Genomic DNA, 19,097 nt, shown 5'->3' on the forward strand with positions numbered 1-19,097 from the left:
TGTATTGTTGCTTGTCTCCAATACCCTTTTTTCCAACAAATTACTAAGCGCTTTCGCCTTTGAGCTTATGGTCATTGCGGGCTTCCGTAGTATTCGTAGAGTAAGAATGGCTGGCTGGATGTGGCTCCGCTGTATTTTAGGGCCTCATTTGCAACGAATTCACCGTTCAACGGACCAGTCTCGACCCGAGGGCAGGGCCGGGAGGAGGGTAGGAATACCTGTAATATTTTGCGTTTGTTTTAGAACAGCCGATTGCGAAAACTGAGCAGTATTTAATCTGTTAGCATTAATGTAGCCCCGTCTGCGTCCCGGAAGTGTCAAGTGTTTGTTATTGAAACCCTGCTGTCACTGCACAGAGCAGCCGGGGTGACAGTTTGTAAATGAATGAAATGACAGGCGCACATCAATACGCTCGTCGTTGCATGTTAAATTCATTTATGCTTCACCGTGACAGTGACAGCCCGTCTAACTGAAGCTGCATAAACTGTTTTCCTCTATGACATTAACCTTGTTAAGCTAACGCTAAGTGGGAAGCAGGTGAGGGGAAACTTTGCCAGCACGGGGGGAGAAAATATAGAAGCTGAACAGAAAGTAATAGTAGTAGGCATACATGTTTACTGTGGCAGAGCGAGTGTAAAGACGGTGTGTAGCTGGAATATCTGTATCCATATCTAAATGGATTCAGTGGTACCAGCTGCTAGCTAGCGATAGCTATCTGAAAGGCAGACGTTAAAACAGGGCTCATGACATGAACATGTTCTCTCACAGCAGGGATGGAACTACCAACCTAGGAGTTTCGAGAAACACACCGACAGCATCCTCGGTTGGGTCAGTGTGGTTGTATAATTGATCATACTGCATGGACAAGATGAAGAAGTTCTGTCAAGTGAAGTTTGTGTTTTCTTCCTCCAGGCTTCAGCACTGTGGTCTCTGTCCTACTATAGCTCTCCTCTTCTCCTCTGCTACCTGTACAGGAAAGGTAGGTTGTATGAGATGTGTTTGGTGGGACTTATTTCTTCTCCACTGTGTACTGCAGTTATGACTAGAGCTGGAGTGATTGGAGATATATTTTGATTAGTTGATCAACTGAAAATAAGATGAGCAACAATGTTAAATACCATCACACTATCTCTGGTTCCAGCTTGTCCAATGAGAGGGTTTTCTACTTTTCTTTCATTTATAGTTTTGTAAATGTAATGTTTTTTTGTTGTTGTTTTGGGTTGTTGGTTGGACAAAAAAAGACATTTGAAGACGTCAGCTTGGGCTCTGAGAAACTGATGGACATTGTCACGACTTTCCGGTGCTTAATAGACCAAATTGTAGCATCAGTTGTGGCATATCATCAAAATAGTTGTTCCAAAGAGGGACAGAAGTGGTTGTACAAGAGAAGACTATTTTGACTAGAACTAGGCGATAATTCAGTATTGATTTGTTGAATTTCAGCTAAATAACCTGGGATGTTATCATGTTATCTCTCTACAGAATTCTATAGTCAACAATTCTAAAAAAAAAAAAGGTGTAGTTACAACATTTTTGTGTGATAGATGTTATACATTTCATTAAAGTGGATATAGTTTTTAACATCAGTTGTAGTTTAGTTTTGCATACATTTTGCATGTTATATTGTGTATATATACTGTGTGCATATATATATATATATATATATATATACACACACATACATGGATACTGTATATATTAAATTATCCAGATTAGTGTCAGAATAATCATTTTTACCTCATCGCCCAGTCCTACTTCTACTTGCAAACAATCCCAGCTTTTGGGAGAATAGTGAAATATATTTGTATTCCTTGTGCCTTTATATTATATTAAAATGTGAGCTTGACATGTTTCAGTAGAAGTCATTCTCATTCAGAAGATTTGGCAGTGGCAAATGTCAAAATATGTATATAATATATTCCATTAAAGAAAAAGAAGAAAAGCTGCCACTGGGGCGATGTTCTCTGTTCTCCTGCAAGTGGGATTAATACAAAGTTAATCAACTGAATCACCCAGGAAGACTGTGCCGCAATAGAAATTAATTGCCCGAGGTTGTGTGCTACTCTGTAGTGTATAATTGAGCTTCTGATATTGATTTATGCATATGGTTCTAGGGTGGTTGTCAGACTGTGAATCTTTGTATCAGTGCCTGTTAATGAGGCTGAGGTCTAGAAGAAGGGGGGGGGGGGTTATGTGGATGTCTGTGAAATTGTTGCTTTGTGTATTTTTAGGTTACATCTGCAGCAGTAAGCTGGTTCCAGTGACTCAGTATGTGGGAACAGTGCTGGTGTGTCTTCTCGGAGTGGCCTGTCTGAGAGGTGAGGCTGCAGATATCAACTTACCGGCAGGCGATGACTAATTCAGTACATTCATCTTATAGATATCACATCATATGCCGCATGCAAATACGATTTCATTAACATTGAGACTGTTGTACAAGGTCTACACCCACAAAGCATACTAAACACATCCTTCAGGCTTTGCAACAAAATACTTGTGTTCTCAGCCTATATCTCTCTCTCTCTCTCTGTTTTTGCTGTCTTTGTCTCCCTTTCCTCCTTCCTTATCTCACCCAGGGTGGGGGAGATGGAAAAACTCGGAGTATCTTCAGTTTCTCTCCATTCTTGAAGAAACCAAAAAGAATCACACGCCAACAAATAAGGTGCGTTCACGGCAACCTGAAGTACTTGTCAGGATTTACTGTTTAGTATGAACAATTATTGGGGAATAATGGGACAACATAATAATTACTCCTGTCTTTGTAAGTATCCATATTGACACATCAGAACTCAACTCAAACGGCAACTTCTTTTTTGTTTCTGCTTTCCTTGTAGAAAAAACTGCGGTGCTATGACTTTGACTTCTCGTTCTGGCCTTCGGATTTCAGCTGGACAGAAGTCAGCAATCCGTACGTTTTTGTTCTTGTGTTTGAAATGTGTGTGCTGAAATTACCACCAGGGTCAGTTCATTATGAATACATGCACTCAAAGAACTTTGAAGTTCACTGGATAAATGCACCCACCGAATGTCAAATGCTTTGTGGCTCATCTGTTTCATTGTAAGACTTTGACTCTGTGTCAAACAGAAAACTATCCAAGGCTGGCGTTTCTCTGCTAAAGCCAGAGCCCAGATTAAGAGGAGCAGCAGACAGTGTCCTTCACTCTGTGCGAACTCTACCATGCCACATCATCAGGTAAATGCACTTTATGCAGCATAATCCAAAAACAGAGACTCTGCAAGATTCCAGGACGACGCGGCAGTGATGCAGTCTGCTTTATATTAGGTTTACATCTTATTTCACCCCTTCAAGTCATTCTTTTCATCGACAATATAAAGTATTTGTCCAGTGTTTCTCCTGTGTCATGTCTATTTTCTTCCTCTCCAGTTTTCTTATTGCCCACTCATTTGGGAGGAGGATGCTGTACCCTGGCTCTGTAGGTTTACTGCAGAAAGCCATGCGGCCCATGCTCCTGCAAGGCCAGGCTAAGTTAATAGAAGAGGTAAAAAAAAAAAGCACACACACTCACCCTCTAACTGTCTATATTAATTTCAATAAATACCGATTATCATTCTCGATTTGCCTCCACTTTTCACAGTTTGACGGCCAAAGGAACAAGCTTGTGGCCTGCGATGGCAATGAGATCGACACGATGTTTGTGGATCGAAGGAGAGACGGGGGGCAGACCGGCCAGACCCTGGTTAGTTTCTGCAATGATTTGTTGTTCTACTGAATCTCGTGTCACATCAGTCACGTTACGGGTGGCTCTTGAAATGTATGACTTCTGCCACAGGTCATCTGCTGTGAGGGGAACGCAGGCTTCTACGAGGTGGGCTGCATGAACACGCCACTGGAGGGTGAGCAATCATAAGAGTCGAGATAAGTTTATAATGCAAAAGCACAGCATTTCTCTTCGTGTGAAATTGTTGTATTTCAATGACACTGTAGTTAAATCTTGTGTTGATGTAGGTGGCTACTCTGTACTGGGCTGGAACCACCCTGGCTTTGGAGGCAGTACGGTAAGCAGTGTCTTCAGATTTGCTACTACACCTTTAAACTTCACATAGTTAGACAAACAAAACAGTGGGAAAACAACGGCATGTTGAAATGCTGGTTTCAATTTGACAGTATTGCCCAAGAGGATGAAGTACACTCCCATGGTCGATATTATCAGTGGGGTGAAATAAAACATCGTAAATCTGTTTAGTCTTTGGAGGTGCGTTGTTGAGTGTTACTGTTGTGTTTTAATAATGCATGGATATTGCTTTCTTACTTTCTGCCAGGGAGTGCCATTCCCCCAGAATGAGGCCAATGCTATGGATGTAGTGATCCAGTTTGCGATGCACAAACTGGGCTTCCAGCTCACTGACATTGTGGTCTACGCGTGGTCCATAGGAGGATTCACAGGTACAGAACAAACAGACCAATACATGATGGACACTATGCTATAAATTTGAATCATGTTATTTAGTCTTTGCTTCGTGGTTCTGCTTATCCCTCTTACCTCCATAATTTCCCTTCTCAGCCAGTTGGGCAGCAATGTCGTACCCAGAGATCCAATCATTGGTGTTGGACGCCTCCTTCGATGACCTCCTGCCTCTGGCGCTCAAAGTCATGCCCGACAGCTGGAGTGAGTCCTAGGGGTTAAAGGGCAAACAACCTGTTATTTGTTTGCAGCAGGGAGCTTTGCTTTAGCAGCTGAAATGTCTTTGTTCTCTCTTAGGGCCGTTGGTACAGCACACAGTCAGACAGTACATGAACCTCAACAATGCTGACCAGCTTCTCAAGTGAGTGGGACAGTCTTATTTATAGTGACGCTAATCATAGTCCAAGTCGGCATTATTGAACATTACACAACATGTTGGAGTGAGATTGTGGAAAAACTAACCTTTTTTGTTGTTGTTGCTCACAGTGATGTGGCCAATTAACACTCAACTCCTTCTCTTCCTCCAGATATCAGGGACCAGTCCTGCTGATCAGGAGAACCAGAGATGAGATCATCACCACAACGTGAGTCTTCACTTTCCATTGGGTTTCCATAATGTCAACAGGACGTATTGTGGTAGAAATAGGACGTTAAATAAGGGTATAACACCTTTTTAATTAATATGGGATCCAAAGTTAGTTTTGTTTTGCACATGATGTTGGGCTGACACAAATAAGATTTCCTATAATGAAAAAAGCTACCACTGGGGGTAGCTTTTTTTATTTCTATAAAATGCAAAAAAATCTATAATTTTATTGTTGGGCATTTGCTATTAAATGAGTGTCCTATCATTAGCATATACTGTATATATGTATACAGTAGAAGAATGCCATATGGCATGCCATTTTCTGTACATTATAGCACTATAACTTACACCATAGTTATATAATACTCAAACATAATTAGAAACACTTTCACACCAGAAACCTACCCAGAACTTCAATCATCTACCACTTACAACACTGTAATTGTCAGTATGTTGAGTTAATTGCCTTGCTAGTAGATGCAGAGGCCGGAGGAAGCCTTCACATGCCCACTCAAAGACCACTGACACCACATGATAAATTGTACTCTGTATATTACAGGGGTCCAGAGGATGTCATGTCTAACAGAGGCAACGATCTCCTGCTTAAACTGCTGCAATTCAGGTCGGTATTCTCAATGCTGGATACGATCAATGTATTCCGGCTTGTTGAGTGACACAAGTGGTGTTATCTTTTTTTTTTTCCTGCCTAGGTATCCAAAGATAATGACCGATGAAGGGATTAGAGTTGTCAGGCAATGGCTGGGATCCTCCAATCCCTTAGAAGAAGGTATGTGGGGTTTTAGGATCTGAACGCTTGTGTAGTGAGTTGGTATTACAACAGCTGTGTAATGCCAGCTCCCTCTTTCTCTCCAGCATCTGTGTACAGTGGCTATGAAGTGGACGACGACTGGTGTGTGTCTGTGCTGCAGTCGTATCAGGCAGACAGAGATGTGGTGTTTCCATGGAGTGTTGGTAAGCCCCTCAGGTCCTTTTCACACTTACAAGGCAAATAAACTGCACACAGGACTTCCCTCATACATGCATGTTTTGCCTCACAGTACTTTCACACACCGTTTTGTATTTCTGTTCCCAGGTGAGGATATGACTATGGAGGGAAGACGGCAGCTGGCTCTTTTCTTGGTAAGGAAAGAGTCTTTTGGTATCCGTGCACTCGACTGTGCTGTTGTTTCTTCTGTCTGGTTTAATGGGCAGCCACCTGTTGTCTTTGAGTTGGAATACAAAGTATATCTAATTTCCTTTTCCCTAGTAAGCCCTGTTTTCCCATTTAAAGCTTACCTCTTCACTCACACATCTATTCAGACATCATTACCGCAGAGGAACACCATTCTGGTCGCCATAGTAACCAGCTCACCTGTGCTCTCAGGTTGACTGGTGTAATATATTTCACCGCGCTCAGCTTATTGAAGTCATTTAACATCAAACAAGACCAGTGCCATCAATTACAGCTAATGCTATGCTTTTCCTCCCCTCTGTAATTCCTTCTGAATTGGGCTTTATTAACCTCCTGTGTAAACCCTTAAGAGATGGGAGATTTGTGAGGCACTGAGCCAGAGAGACTGAACCTAATATAATCAAGTTCTACACTTTTTGTTCATTGCCCTCCCACACCCCTCATATCTATTCCTCCTCCATCCCCGCTGTCTTTTTTATTTATTTTTTCCGTTCTCCCAGGCACGGAAGTACATGCGAAACTTTGAAACGACGCACTGCACTCCTCTCCCCGCCTCCGAGTTCCACTCGCCCTGGAGACTGTAAAGAAAGATGGATGGATGCGAGGAAACAAGCAGCAGAGGATTTGGATGGCCTGTGGTCAAGAGCGTATTTCTAGCATGGTGTGAATGTATAACTGTGATTTTGTTCCCGATACTTTCCAACAGATTAGTTGTCATGTTTAGTGTTGGTGTGGTGGCATCTGGTCTACTACTACTATTCCTCATCCGTAGCCACAAACCTGTAAAATATGGTGCATCTTATTTTTTTTTTAGGTTAGATTTGATTCATGCTGTTCAGTGTTAGTCTCCTAGGAAAAAAATAAAAAGAGGCATTTTGTGTAAATGCACAAGCTATTTCTCTCCTTCCACCGCTCCCTCTTTGGCTGGATTTGTAAAGAAGCAATTAGAAGTAGAAATGCGTAGCTACAATTTAAATATCGTAAAATAATCTGCATAGTTTTAATCTTTAAAATGCAGCCAAAGTGTTAAAGCTTTTCAGGTTTATTTCTTTTCTGTGGACACTATCTTTATGAACAAAGCTGTATCCTAAAATGATGCTCTTACATGTACTGTTAAATATGCTGAATAAAATGTTTGACATAAGGGACTCATTTGCTAATTACTTGACACAAGTGTTAAATTGCACAAAGATACAAGAGACTTAGATTAATAAGATTGCCTGAGAACAATACACTGCTGAAGACAATTGTCTACCATTAGAGCTTTATTAAATTCCCTCCGTACTACAATCAACTTGTAAAATTAATACAGACATGAAAAATTTGGAAATAAATCCTGATTTACATAACGCTGAGGGGGAAGTCACATCATTTTGCTGAAGTTGTCCATGGCTTCTTTGACATTTTCAAGTTCCGTTTGGCTCTGCCGTAGCTGTGGAGAAAAGGAAGTAATTATTTACTTTTTTTAACCACAAAGTGTTGCTCCCCGAGAAACCCTGCAAGTCAATTTATTTTTCTCACCTTCTCGGCATCCTGCTCCTGCACCTTCACTGGCACCTTCTCCTTGTAGTCACTCTTTGCCATCTTCTCTCTCAATTTCTCCATCTGTTTTGCCAAGTCACCTTTCTTTGTCATGAGCTTAGCCACTTCCTTCTCCACATCGATGAGACCCTTGGGGAATTAAAGGTGCAGTGAAGACGAGGGCCGATTATAAATAATGATGTTATTTCAGGGCAGTAAAGGAGAAACAAAAGAAACCACTAAATCCCAAATAAAGCAGAGGAAACCTAGTTTAAATCGTATTCCTTGCATGATTTTAAACTAGGTGAGGGGCATTAATGCTCTTAGACTATTCAGGTAGTTGTGTAACTCGTCAAAACAAAACCAGTGAATTTAACTGTTTTGCAACTAATATATTCACACATCAGGTCTTGTGGAGTGATGGCGAAACCAAATAAAATTGAACAGATTCCCTTCTCACCTTGAGCATAAGGTTGACAGTACATCTGTCAGAGGCGATAGCCACAGCACAGCCTCCTGGGACAGGCTGGTTAGCTGTCAGAGCGATGACGGCCTGAGAATAAGACAAGGTCTGAATCTGCAGACTGTACTTCTGCATCTGGGCCGCAGTCGCAGAGTCAATGCACTGGAGGTAGCCTGGGAGAGAAATTGGCAAATTAAAGTTCAGGCATCATAACGGAAAACTTGTTAGATATATTAAGGATTCATTGCAACCTGTGGTTGAAACAATTACTGTTAACGGAAACAGATTGTTAATGCAAAACCACTGAAGGGAAACTCGGTTATTTAGGTCATTACGTAAAAGCAGCAACACCACAATGTAAAACTACTCCAGTAACAATCAACGGCCTGCATTCAAATCTTACAAATGTAAATGCACAGGTGAACAAAGCGGAGATCTACTCATGAAGTACTCATCATGCAGAACAAATACATTCTCAAGTATGTTGTGTTACCAGATGGTTATTGCTGAGGCATTAATACGTAAGCATTTCATTTAGTAGCTGGCCGAGGTGGCACCCCACTTTAGCTATTGTAAGTCGCTTTGGCTAAAAGCGTCTGCTAAATGACTGTAATGTAATGTAATGTACATATTGTTCTGTAGTTTAATGTTGTACAATGCACCATATATCAACATAACAAATGCATTACATGCTAAAGTAAAAACTATAATATTTGCCTCTGAAAAGCAGAAGTACAAGTATAAAGTAGAATTAGATAGAAATAATCATGTAAATTACAAATACCTCAAAACTGTATTTAAGTACAGTACATGAGTGAATGTACTTAGTTATTTTTCACCACTGATTCTATTCATCAGGGCAAGGAAAGTGTGCGAGGTTGACAAATGCTTGAATTTTCATTTCTAATCTAGATAATGAATTATTATTTCAGAGTAACTCTAACGATGAAGCTCATGTTTGTCATCTTACAGTCAGCTCTGGTCTTGGTCAGGTTGTAGTCGGCTCTCAGTGACCGGATCGTCTTGACCACAGTCATTACGAACTCCATGTCGCGGTCGACCTCCGCACTGTGCCAGCAGAACTACAAGTCACAAAGACAGAAGGAGAGCATCACAAAAAAGTAATAAGTGATGTTCACCATCTCAAAATATCTTCAGTTCTGACCTGTACAGTCATTTGTACACCAGTGACTTTTAAAACAACCCCCATTCACCCTCTCCTTATCTCACCTCCTCTGTATCAGGGTAGGGTGTGACACAGATGCTCTGCGGATCACTCTCAGGTCGCCGACGTGGTAACCTCTGATAGAGCTCCTCACTGACGAAGGGCATCACAGGAGACAGAAGGCGCAGACCGACTTCTAAGCAGGTGTAAAGGGTCTGTCGGCACACCAGGCGCTGTCTCTGGCCGGCGTCGTCTTCCTCTGACTTACTGAACACTGGTTTCACACTTTCCTGGAGGACAAGAAAAGTGGCAGGGGGACAGCTTTGGTACAAAGTCTTCTGCATTGACACAAACCTTCTACATAGACTATTTTAAGACGAATGAACCAGAGGTGCTCGCTGGTCTTAAAAAGTTTCTTACCAGGTAGATGTCACAGAGCTCGTACAACCAGAAGTTGTAAATGGCTGTCGTGATGGTTGTGAAATCATAGGCCTTGAAGCCGGCATCACAGAGACCAACAGCTGCGCTCAGTCGAGACAGGATCCACCGGTCTGATACGCTCTCCTCTCCACACAACTGAGGGGATTGAAGGAAGAGCAAGAGAGGAAGAGGTTCAGTTAACACGAGTCCTGTCTGTGCACCTCTAAGTTAGCGTGTACACATTCATGAATACTAAGCAGGACAGCATATGGGTAAACAAACCCCCCCCCAGACAATTAATGGTAACAAAAAAAACTGTTTTACTAAACATGTATTTGGTCAGAAGGGTTCGCATATCATTGGATGAATATCAATAGGTAGGGAGCAGAGCTTGTTTATGCTCACTGTGTCCTTCATCTTTTCCCCTGGTCTCACCTGGGCTTTCTCTGATGGTACAAAGTTGTCTCCCAGTGTCTTCATGGCAAACTTCACAGCGTTCCACAGTTTGTTGCAGAAGTGACGGTAACCCAGGATGCGGTTGACATCCAGGTTGATGTCTCTACCTGAGAGACACGCACAGGAATACAAGGAAGGATTTCAGTGTATATTAAAATGAATTGATTCAGTAACAACTGACCTTATACTGACTGACTGTAATGCTGTTTTCATATTGTCATATATTTTATGAAGTCAAGGTTGAGATCCAGACTGTTGGCACAACAAGAGAGAAAGCAAGAAAAACTGAAAATACAAATGACCTCACCTTGGCTAGTGTAGGCACATAAGGCGAACCGGAGAGCATCTGTGCCACACTCTGGGATGCCATTTGGGTAGTCGGACGTTTGGCCCTGCTTTGCCTTCTCCACCTCCAGAGGATCCAAGTTGCTGTCCATCAACAGGGCATGAAGACCCTAGAGGGTAAGGGGACGGGAAATACGTTGGGATGTCACCACTAAAAAAAAACATGTGTTCACAACTTTTCTCTTTTCATCTTGAGAATGATGATTTCATCCTTTCAACTGCTCAATGTTTTAAAAAGGTAGGAAAGAGAAAAGGGTTTTATTATTAAGGGCAAAGTATAGTTTACTACAAGTCCTTCAGTGCCCTCTAGAGGACAGATCTGCTTCCTCTGACTGAGCATGTTTCCGCCCAGCTGGTGAAGAGATTGATGGCCTCAATAAAAGCTTGTTGGAAGCAGAAAAGGGTGCTTAATAAATCTTACAAGAATATGAGCCTCGGGGGAACAATGTGTGTGTGGTGACCATGTAAAAGACAACACAAATGGGAGAGAGGAAGGACTAAATGTCTGCGTGTATCTGAACAAGCATCAGAACGTGATTAGGCTTTACCTCTAGAGAGATCCCTGTAATGACGTCCAAAGGGTCAATGACGTTGCCCAGAGATTTGCTCATCTTCCTTCCGTGAGCGTCCCTCACCACTGCATGCAGATAAACCTGGAAGAAAAGCATGATCATTACTTAGTCACATCCAGCTAATGACACTAGTATCCCACCCTGTTGTGTTATGGTCCGGTTCTGGCAGTTTTGATTGGTCTCACCTCTTTGAAGGGCAGCTTGCCGGTCAGTTTGAGGCCCATCATCACCATACGAGCAACCCAGAAGAACAGGATGTCATGGCCCGTCTCCAGCAAGGTGCCAGGGTAGAACACATTCAGGTCCTGGGTCTAAAGGAAGATGGCAAATAGCAACATTAATGAGGGAAACACAAACAAAACTACGTTTAAAAGTCATATTTTACAAGTAAAAGTACTTTAGTAATTTGGGTGGCAGCATTTCCAATATATTATTATTATTATTATATATTTTCTGTTTTAGAGCAGTGTTTCTACTGCAGAAGATATCTTTACCATCTACTGCAAAGAAATGCCATTTGTGTCAGAAGAAAGGTGGTTGACCTCAGTCTTTTACCTCATTAGGCCATCCGAAGATGGAGAAGGGGAAAACGCCAGACGAGAACCAAGTGTCCAGAACATCCTCATCTGAAAAACAGGGACAGCAATTATCTAACCTGTATGAATATGGAGTACAATTAATTACATTAGGTCGATCTGTGTGGTAGCAACACATGAACTGATTAGATAACCTTTACAAGAGTTGTGGTAATGAGACTGCTTCATTAAAAAGTGTTAAATCTTACCTTGTCTGAGGGTTATTTTGTCAGCAGACACATTGAAGCGTTTTGCTGCCTTCTCTCTGGCCTCCTCCTCCGATTTCCCACTCACCCAGTAATGGCCATCCATGTCCTGGAGGCAAAACAAAAAGAGTCGATAAAAGAAAGAAACAGGCAAAAAATGGTGGAATAACATCGCACAAAGCTTTCATCTGTTATCTGAAAGCCTCCAGACCTTGACGATAGTGACAGACATCATCTTACCTCTCCTGGTTTCACGGCGGCATCGTTGACAGTGATGAAGTATGCAGGAATACGGTGACCCCACCACAACTGCCGTGAGATACACCAGTCCCTGAGAGGACGGATGAAATCTCAAACTCACTCCACACTTGATTGAGCAAAATCATCTCTCTACCTCTAGAGCTGCAACAATTATTTGGTTAATCAATTCACTCATCGATACAAAATTAATTAGCAACTATTATGATTCAATTACCTATTTATTATTATAATTTTTTTCGAGAACAACTGCCACACATTCTGTGGTTCCAGGTTCTCAATTGTGATTTGCAGTTTTTCTTAATCTTTTGTCTGTACTCCATGTATCGAAAAAAACTTATTTCATAAATTATATTTGCCATAGAAAGTCCATAACTGCTAAGATCTATTTTGAAGTATAAACAGAACACTTTTAAAATAAAAGGATAATTACCTGATGTTGTCCATCCAGTTGAACCACGTCTTGAGGTGGTGATCGGGGATGATTTTGAGCTGTCCCTCTCTGACGACATCTGCGGCCTGCTTGCCCATTTCTGTGCAGCTTACGTACCACTGCGGCTTCAGCAGCGGCTCCACAATGTCCTTTGATCGACTGATAAGAGCAGATTCATAATGTGGCTTTAAGAATGACCCCGAAATAAGATGAAAAGATCTAAAAACATGAATAACTGTGTTCTACTTATGCGCACATGGACCTCACTTTACCTGCAGACTGGGACCACCATGGGGTTGTCTTTGATCTCTTTAAACTGGCCTCTGTCCTTGAGAGCCTGCAGCACTGTCTTTCTGGCCTCGAAACGCTTCAAGCCCTGGGGGAGGAGTAAGAGTAGTTAAAAAGGAAAGATTATGACGCAAACTATGAAGAAACCTGAAAATGAAAATGCACAAACTGCAGGGGGGGGGGGGATGATAATGAGACACTATACCAGGAAGGGAGGAGGCACGTTAATGAGCAGGCCATTTTCATCCAAAATGTTGATGAAGGCCAGATTGTGTCTCTCTCCAACCTCGTAGTCATTATGGTCATGAGCTGGGGTGATTTTGACAGCACCTGCACAGAAAATGGTGCAGAGGGACAGGAGAACGAGAGAGAGAGAGAGAGAGAGAGAGAGAGAGAGAGAGAGAGAGAGAGAGAGAGAGAGAGAGAGAGAAAGAGAAAGAGAAAGAGAAAGAGAGAGAAGAGAGAGAGAAAGAGAAAGAGAAAGAGAAAGAGAGAGAGAGAGAAAGGGGAGAAAAAGAGAACAGACATAATAAGGAAAGTGGCCTGGCTTAACGACGTGTTATTATTGGTTATTCTCAGCACACTGCAGGCCCACAGGCAGATCGTCTCCTCCTGTAACCATGCCTACCTGTTCCAAAGCTCATGTCCACAAAGTCGTCGAAGACAATCGGCATCTTGCGGTCACAGAAGGGGTGCAGCACCACTTTTCCCTTCAGATGCTGATATCTGGAGTCAGCAGGGTGGATGGCTACAGCAGTGTCTCCCAACATTGTCTCAATACGAGTTGTTGCCACGATCACTTCCTCGTCTAAGTAACAGAAAGAGAAGTTTAAATAAAAAGATATTACTGAAGTAGCACAATGTGTCTTTCTTTAAAATATTCACATACCTGATCCGTCCACCTTGTAGGCGAAAGACACCAGCACTCCAAACTCCACTTTCTCTTTGTAGCCAGGGACAGGCAACAGAGTCCTGCCAGTGAGCTCCTTCTTATCCACCTGCAAACCAACCAGCAGATGTAATGAAAAGAGCACAGCATGGCCAGCACTTTGGATCACCATCATAAATTTATAACAGGGTTAATAAAGTAAGGCTGGAGACTGTTGGACAAAACATTTGATATTGTTTGCCAAGCAGTCGAGAGCCAGACAAGAACACCTGGGAAGAGGGAGGAGGATGACATGCAAAAAGTGTTCCCAGCTGGATTCGAACCGCTTACGCTTTGGCTTTTGTATTACACATCTTAGCCCATAGGCTACCAACGTCTGGAGTAACAACCCTTGTCAAACTTCTCAAATGCATCAGCATTTAAATTTGTCTTATTAAACAGCCACATAATACCATTTGCCTGGATGAAATACAGTATACCTTTTTAAAAATAGGGTTTATATCTGATCAAAGAATACAGATCAAAGAATCGAAACCAATCAGTTTCCAGTACTCAGAGAGTTTTGGAAGTTTTGGTGTTTGATATGCAGCCCTAGTAATGAGTGTTACTATAGGTATATAAATACATACACTTTCCATCAAAGTATTTTAACACACAATTCTCAACCAATGTGTAAAACCCTAAAATTAAATAAAGAAAAGAATAGAGTGACTTTTGTGACTTTACTGGAATAAGGCCGTGATCTTTCTCCCTCTAATAGGATGCATACTTGCCTCGATGTCAGAGATGGCAGAGTTTAGTGTGCAGGACCAGTTGACCAGACGCTTGCTCCTGTAGATCACTCCCTCATCGTGCATGCGGATAAAGGCCTCCTGGACTGCATAGGAAAGTTTCTGGACAGAGAAACAGGTATAGACATGAAAATTAGAAATTCAGGTTTTATTCATATTAGTTCAAAGATTTCAGAAAACTCACTTCGTCCATAGTGAAGCAGGCTCTGTCCCAGTCCAGAGAGGAGCCCAGCTTCTTCAGCTGGTGGTAGATGCGGTCTCCCTTCCTAAAAAGACAACGGGACTAAGTTATTACAGTGTTCTTTATTCTAATATTAAACCAAGTTCACATCTCTCACATCTCCTCCTTTCTACTTCTTCCTTCACTCACTCGTTCTTCCATTTCCAGACTTCCTGGATAAAGTTTTCCCGGCCCAGATCGTGACGGCTCATGCCCCTCTCTCTCATCAGCTTTTTTTCCACCACCACCTGTGTGGCGATACCGGCGTGATCACAGCCCGGGTTCCACAAGGTGGTTTCACCTCGCATCCTGTGCCTGGACGGACAGAGGGAAGCACACCAATTCAAACACATGGTCTAGATAACAACAAAATTTAAATGTAAATAGAAACAGAAACAAAAAGTTACCATCTGGTCAGAGAATCCTGAATGGCGTTGGTGAGGGCGTGACCCAGGTGGAGTGATCCAGTCACATTGGGTGGAGGAATACACATCATGAAGATGCCGCGGGGGTTCTGGTCACTAATACTCTCCCTCTGTAGAGACAGACGTGTTATTGCAGACTGAAATGATAACTAAAAAATATGACGTTTTCTGTCGTATGAATATAGCACGAGGGGGGAGGACTTCTTTACCCCATACTCCGGCTTGAAGAATCCCTGCTTCTCCCACCATGGATACCAGGCAGCCTCCACATACTGAGGACTGTAGGAGTCGGGAAGCGGGCTGATGACATCTTACACCAGAAGAGAAAGAGAGAGTGAGAGAGAGAGAGAGAGAGAGGGTTGACATATGGACCTGAAGATAATCACGGTAAAATATGACAAAACTTTACATGTTATGTAGGGAACACAGGGATGTCATTTGGCAGGTGATTGGATGAACCATCTGTCAATCAAACTCTTGCGAAGTAGAAGAGTGAAAACATCTTTATCGAGAAAAGCCTTCGATGTCGATCTTTGCACTTCTTTCAATGAAGAAATCCAGAACTTCTGATAGAACTGATGCTATTGCAGCATCTACGCTAACCTCTTAAGGAGCCATCATTGTTGTGTTAAGCGCCTCTCTGTGTGACGTCACACCTAAACCTCTCCTTAGCTGCAGGTAACTCCTCAGATGACGCGGATTGGTTTGAACCACTGTGGCTCGGTCACAAATGCAGACATGAAGCCTGACTCGATGGATTTGCGTGTGATTCTCATGTAATCTTGGGATATTGCAAGAATCCAGCTGCCGTGCAGGGTAGTCCCTCACCCTTTGCTGTGAATGGGGAAAGCTACAACACCACGTATGGTGATGTCACTCATGAGTACACCTTTTGTGATGAGCGAAAACACTCCCACCCACACTGATCAATCACCTTTTTTCTCCCCAGGGGCAGTGGGGACACTGTATGAGATCACTCCTAACTCCTTCTTTTCCGGTTTGGCCTTTTTCTAAAAGAGAAGAAAGCAGAGCAGAACACATGAATAAACCATATATAAGTTCTCATAGCTGCACCCATGTCTTACAAGACCTTCTAATTGAAGAGGTTCATTATCCGTACCTCTGTTGATGGCTGAGTCTTTTTCTTTGCCTCCATTTCCTTCTTCTGCTGGAACTTTTCCAACTTTTCTCTCTTCTTAGCTTCCTTCTTCAGCTGTGCTTCTGTCTTTGGTGGGCCTGTAGGAAGAAACATGAAGAAAATCAGAATGTTTATATAAAAAAAAGAAAAAAAAGAAGAAAAAAAAGAAGTATTCATGAACTGTGGCACAGGACTTCCTGACCGTTAGCTGTGGCATCAGCAGGATCACCAGCAGGACTGGCATTAGCAGCTTCAGCATTAATAGCAGCAGCATTTGCATTCAGTGTAACTGGCACCATCTTCTCACAAAGAGTGATATTCCCCAACACCTTCAGGAACTGAGGCTGATTTGTGCAGGTTGTGAACCACCTCGTAACATTGGTCAAGACCTTCCTGTCCGATGGCTCCAACACCTAAAATGAAATCGAAAAAAAATCAGATAAAGAGTTAACTGATATGAGATTTCCCAGCACTAAAGTGTTCAGCCTAGAAACATGCTGAGAGACATACGGGTTGCACCACATACGTACATATTTAAAAGGGAGAAGAACAGCTGCAGCTACAGCCATATCAGCCAGGGTGATGCTCTCCCCCACCAAGAAGGTTCTCGGTTCCAGGGCTTTATCAAGAACCTTCAGAACACGGATCAACTCAGCGCGGGAACTCTGCTGGAGCTGAGAACGCACGAGTCGTTTTTAGAATAAAACCTCACATGATAAGAGAAACCACACACACGTCCTAGAAAGCATTTTGTATGATTCGTCTCACCTTCTTATCCACTCCCACCATCCCCATCAGAGGGAAAACCACAGCGCAGGACACCGGGATGAGTTCATTGTCTGCAAAGCTGAGCCACTGCCACACCTGGCTCTGCTGCTTTGCATCCACACCAGCTCTCTTCCCCTGGTTAGCCAGGTACCAGGCCACAGCGCTGGCCCCGCTCAGGACAGTGCCACCTTCCCGAGCATCCAGCACCAGGGTCGGTCTGGAGCGGGCGTTCAGGGACGCGGGAGGGTCCTCTGTGAGAGTCTGCGGACGGGAGGAACCAAACTCTGCAGCTATGAGAGCCAGAAGGCTCCTGAAGTCATCAGGGTGAAGGGACACGAAGAGAGCGGCCATCTCTGGGAGAGACACACAGACATAGAGTACATTGTGAACTGGTTTTGATGTGTGCATATTTACTTTCTGCTTTCAGTGAGTAGTTTGTCAAACAGGTTATGCTATCAAAGACATTCTTTATCTGGCAGAAGATGGTGGAGTGGGTGTGTTTGACTGTCATACCAGTGCAACAGTGTGTCGTCTGCAGTTAGGTTAACTAGGGAAACGAACCGTCTAGCGTTCAACAAACCGGTTTAAACGTATTTAAAACAATTTTCAGCATCTTATACTGGCCTACATCATCGTGTAGAAGTGTCAGACACGATAGCTGTGTTAGCTGGTGTGTTTCACTTTGTGCACAAATAAATCTCATCTCTGCCACCTGTCAAAGGCTAACAAAAAGTAAAACAGGCTAGTTAGCTTTAGCTAATCAGACAAACTCAAACTCCAGTTTCTGTGAGCGCATCCCGAGCTTCACATGTGTTTACGTTCGTAGCGAGTATCTTAAACTGTTTTTTAAGTTGGTGTTTATTAAACCTGTGGCGTGTTATTGAGAATTTCTGTAGGAAGTTATCCTTACCTGTAAGTGAAACAGAAAGAGACGTCAGCTTACACAGCAGAGCCACATGAATCCTACTTGACTCGCTGTTGTCTGATGCAACTAGCAACGTGTTCCGGGTTTGATCCGCTGCGTCCGCCGCAAACCGGAAGTCTGTAAAATGTTTTATTTTTAATCATGATAAATAAAAAATAAAAAAAAACCTGTGGTGAAAAAAGTAAACAAATATTTAAAGAATAAAGTTAAAGCATTAAAATCACAATTTGACAAAGTTACAGTCAGAGTTAAATAAAAGTACATAACATCATTTGTTTCCAAAGTAAAATAACTAATTATGCAGAATTGAGTGTTATATTATAATACCTATTATATTAATTATGACTACTATTTAATTTGCATAAAAGAATAATATCGTGGCTCATCGAGCTGCAGCCAATTTTGAACTACTTTATAAATGAATGTAATTTGCATGTAAAATCTTGATCTGAAGTAAAAAGTACAATACTTTACCCTGAAAATAAGCGGAGAAGAAGCTGACAGTATCAGAAAATGGATGTACCATAATTAAGTAGGAGAACCTAAAAAAATGAACTCAACTAAATTGGTATCATTACTTATGCTCCTAGCAATAAAAAAAGCAGTTTGTCCTGCATTAAGTGTTACTATAATAAAAGTCCTAAGTAGAAGGAAGGGTATCAGAAGTAAAAGCACTCACGATGCAGACAGGACTCTTTGAGAGAGTTAAATTATTATATGATTATCTTTATTACATTATTGGATTATAAGCACTGATGCTTTCACATTCAATGCTTTGCTGGTTGAGATGGATGCTGATTTGTACTGTTTTTATATAGCCGCTTGGTAGTTTCATCTATAACAATGGATAATACATAAACTTCACATTTGTTTTATTTACAAAATAACAACTCTTTCAGGTTATTCAGTGGAGTTTATATTTCCCCTGAAATGTAGAGGAATATAAAAAGAAAGTATAATCAAATGGAACTACCCAAGTAAAGTAGATTACCTCAAAATTTGACTGAGGAATATTTGTATTTGGGTTTTAAATTTGG

At 42.1% G+C, this 19,097-nt stretch overlaps 2 protein-coding genes across 3 annotated transcripts; one reads left to right on the plus strand and one right to left on the minus strand.

The window, feature by feature from the left end:
* Window positions 1–92: 92 nt before the first annotated feature.
* Window positions 93–7,350, plus strand: abhd16a (abhydrolase domain containing 16A, phospholipase). Of its 2 annotated transcripts, none has more exons than XM_068735264.1 (20): window positions 93–208; window positions 769–828; window positions 913–979; window positions 2,232–2,318; window positions 2,577–2,662; window positions 2,835–2,908; window positions 3,086–3,193; window positions 3,386–3,500; window positions 3,597–3,698; window positions 3,792–3,855; window positions 3,968–4,017; window positions 4,282–4,405; window positions 4,524–4,628; window positions 4,722–4,785; window positions 4,952–5,008; window positions 5,570–5,632; window positions 5,721–5,797; window positions 5,884–5,982; window positions 6,104–6,150; window positions 6,703–7,350. In XM_068735264.1, exons 1-20 carry the CDS (start codon window positions 107–109, stop codon window positions 6,784–6,786), a joined length of 1,635 nt encoding a protein of 544 aa, XP_068591365.1. In that variant the 5' UTR covers window positions 93–106; the 3' UTR covers window positions 6,787–7,350. The 2 variants fall into 2 exon arrangements, with proteins under 2 accessions (XP_068591365.1, XP_068591366.1); XM_068735265.1 differs by having other exon boundaries at window positions 772–828.
* Window positions 7,351–7,434: 84 nt separating this feature from the next.
* Window positions 7,435–18,129, minus strand: vars1 (valyl-tRNA synthetase 1). The gene is made up of 29 exons (XM_068735263.1): window positions 18,046–18,129; window positions 17,136–17,488; window positions 16,898–17,041; window positions 16,570–16,780; window positions 16,350–16,465; window positions 16,164–16,239; window positions 15,439–15,539; window positions 15,212–15,339; window positions 14,955–15,119; window positions 14,769–14,850; window positions 14,567–14,686; window positions 13,794–13,902; window positions 13,533–13,712; window positions 13,110–13,234; window positions 12,889–12,992; window positions 12,617–12,775; window positions 12,166–12,256; window positions 11,929–12,034; window positions 11,700–11,770; window positions 11,330–11,455; window positions 11,121–11,225; window positions 10,535–10,682; window positions 10,207–10,334; window positions 9,772–9,927; window positions 9,417–9,641; window positions 9,157–9,268; window positions 8,184–8,359; window positions 7,724–7,873; window positions 7,435–7,634 (listed from the first exon to the last, which is right to left on the minus strand). Exons 2-29 carry the CDS (start codon window positions 17,484–17,486, stop codon window positions 7,566–7,568), a joined length of 3,834 nt encoding a protein of 1,277 aa, XP_068591364.1. The 5' UTR covers window positions 17,487–17,488; window positions 18,046–18,129; the 3' UTR covers window positions 7,435–7,565.
* Between the last annotated feature and the right edge of the window lie 968 nt (window positions 18,130–19,097).

This window comes from Cebidichthys violaceus, unplaced genomic scaffold, assembly GCF_023349555.1.
Source record: "Cebidichthys violaceus isolate CVI_PGR_0920_01 unplaced genomic scaffold, fCebVio1.0.p SCAF_7, whole genome shotgun sequence".
NCBI classification, from domain to species: Eukaryota; Metazoa; Chordata; class Actinopteri; order Perciformes; family Stichaeidae; genus Cebidichthys; species Cebidichthys violaceus.

Excerpts from the sequence above, each read along its gene's own strand:
- abhd16a (XM_068735264.1), top strand. The coding sequence starts at position 107 with ATGGCTGGCTGGATGTGGCTCCGCTGTATTTTAGGGCCTCATTTGCAA. Across the intron at positions 5,009-5,569 it reads GATGAGATCATCACCACAAC|GGGTCCAGAGGATGTCATGT; the intron begins GTGAGTCTTCAC and ends TGTATATTACAG. Across the intron at positions 5,633-5,720 it reads CTTAAACTGCTGCAATTCAG|GTATCCAAAGATAATGACCG; the intron begins GTCGGTATTCTC and ends TTTCCTGCCTAG.
- vars1 (XM_068735263.1), bottom strand. The coding sequence starts at position 17,486 with ATGGCCGCTCTCTTCGTGTCCCTTCACCCTGATGACTTCAGGAGCCTT. Across the intron at positions 10,335-10,534 it reads ATGTGCCTACACTAGCCAAG|GTAGAGACATCAACCTGGAT; the intron begins GTGAGGTCATTT and ends CGTGTCTCTCAG. Across the intron at positions 9,642-9,771 it reads AGCTCTGTGACATCTACCTG|GAAAGTGTGAAACCAGTGTT; the intron begins GTAAGAAACTTT and ends CTTGTCCTCCAG.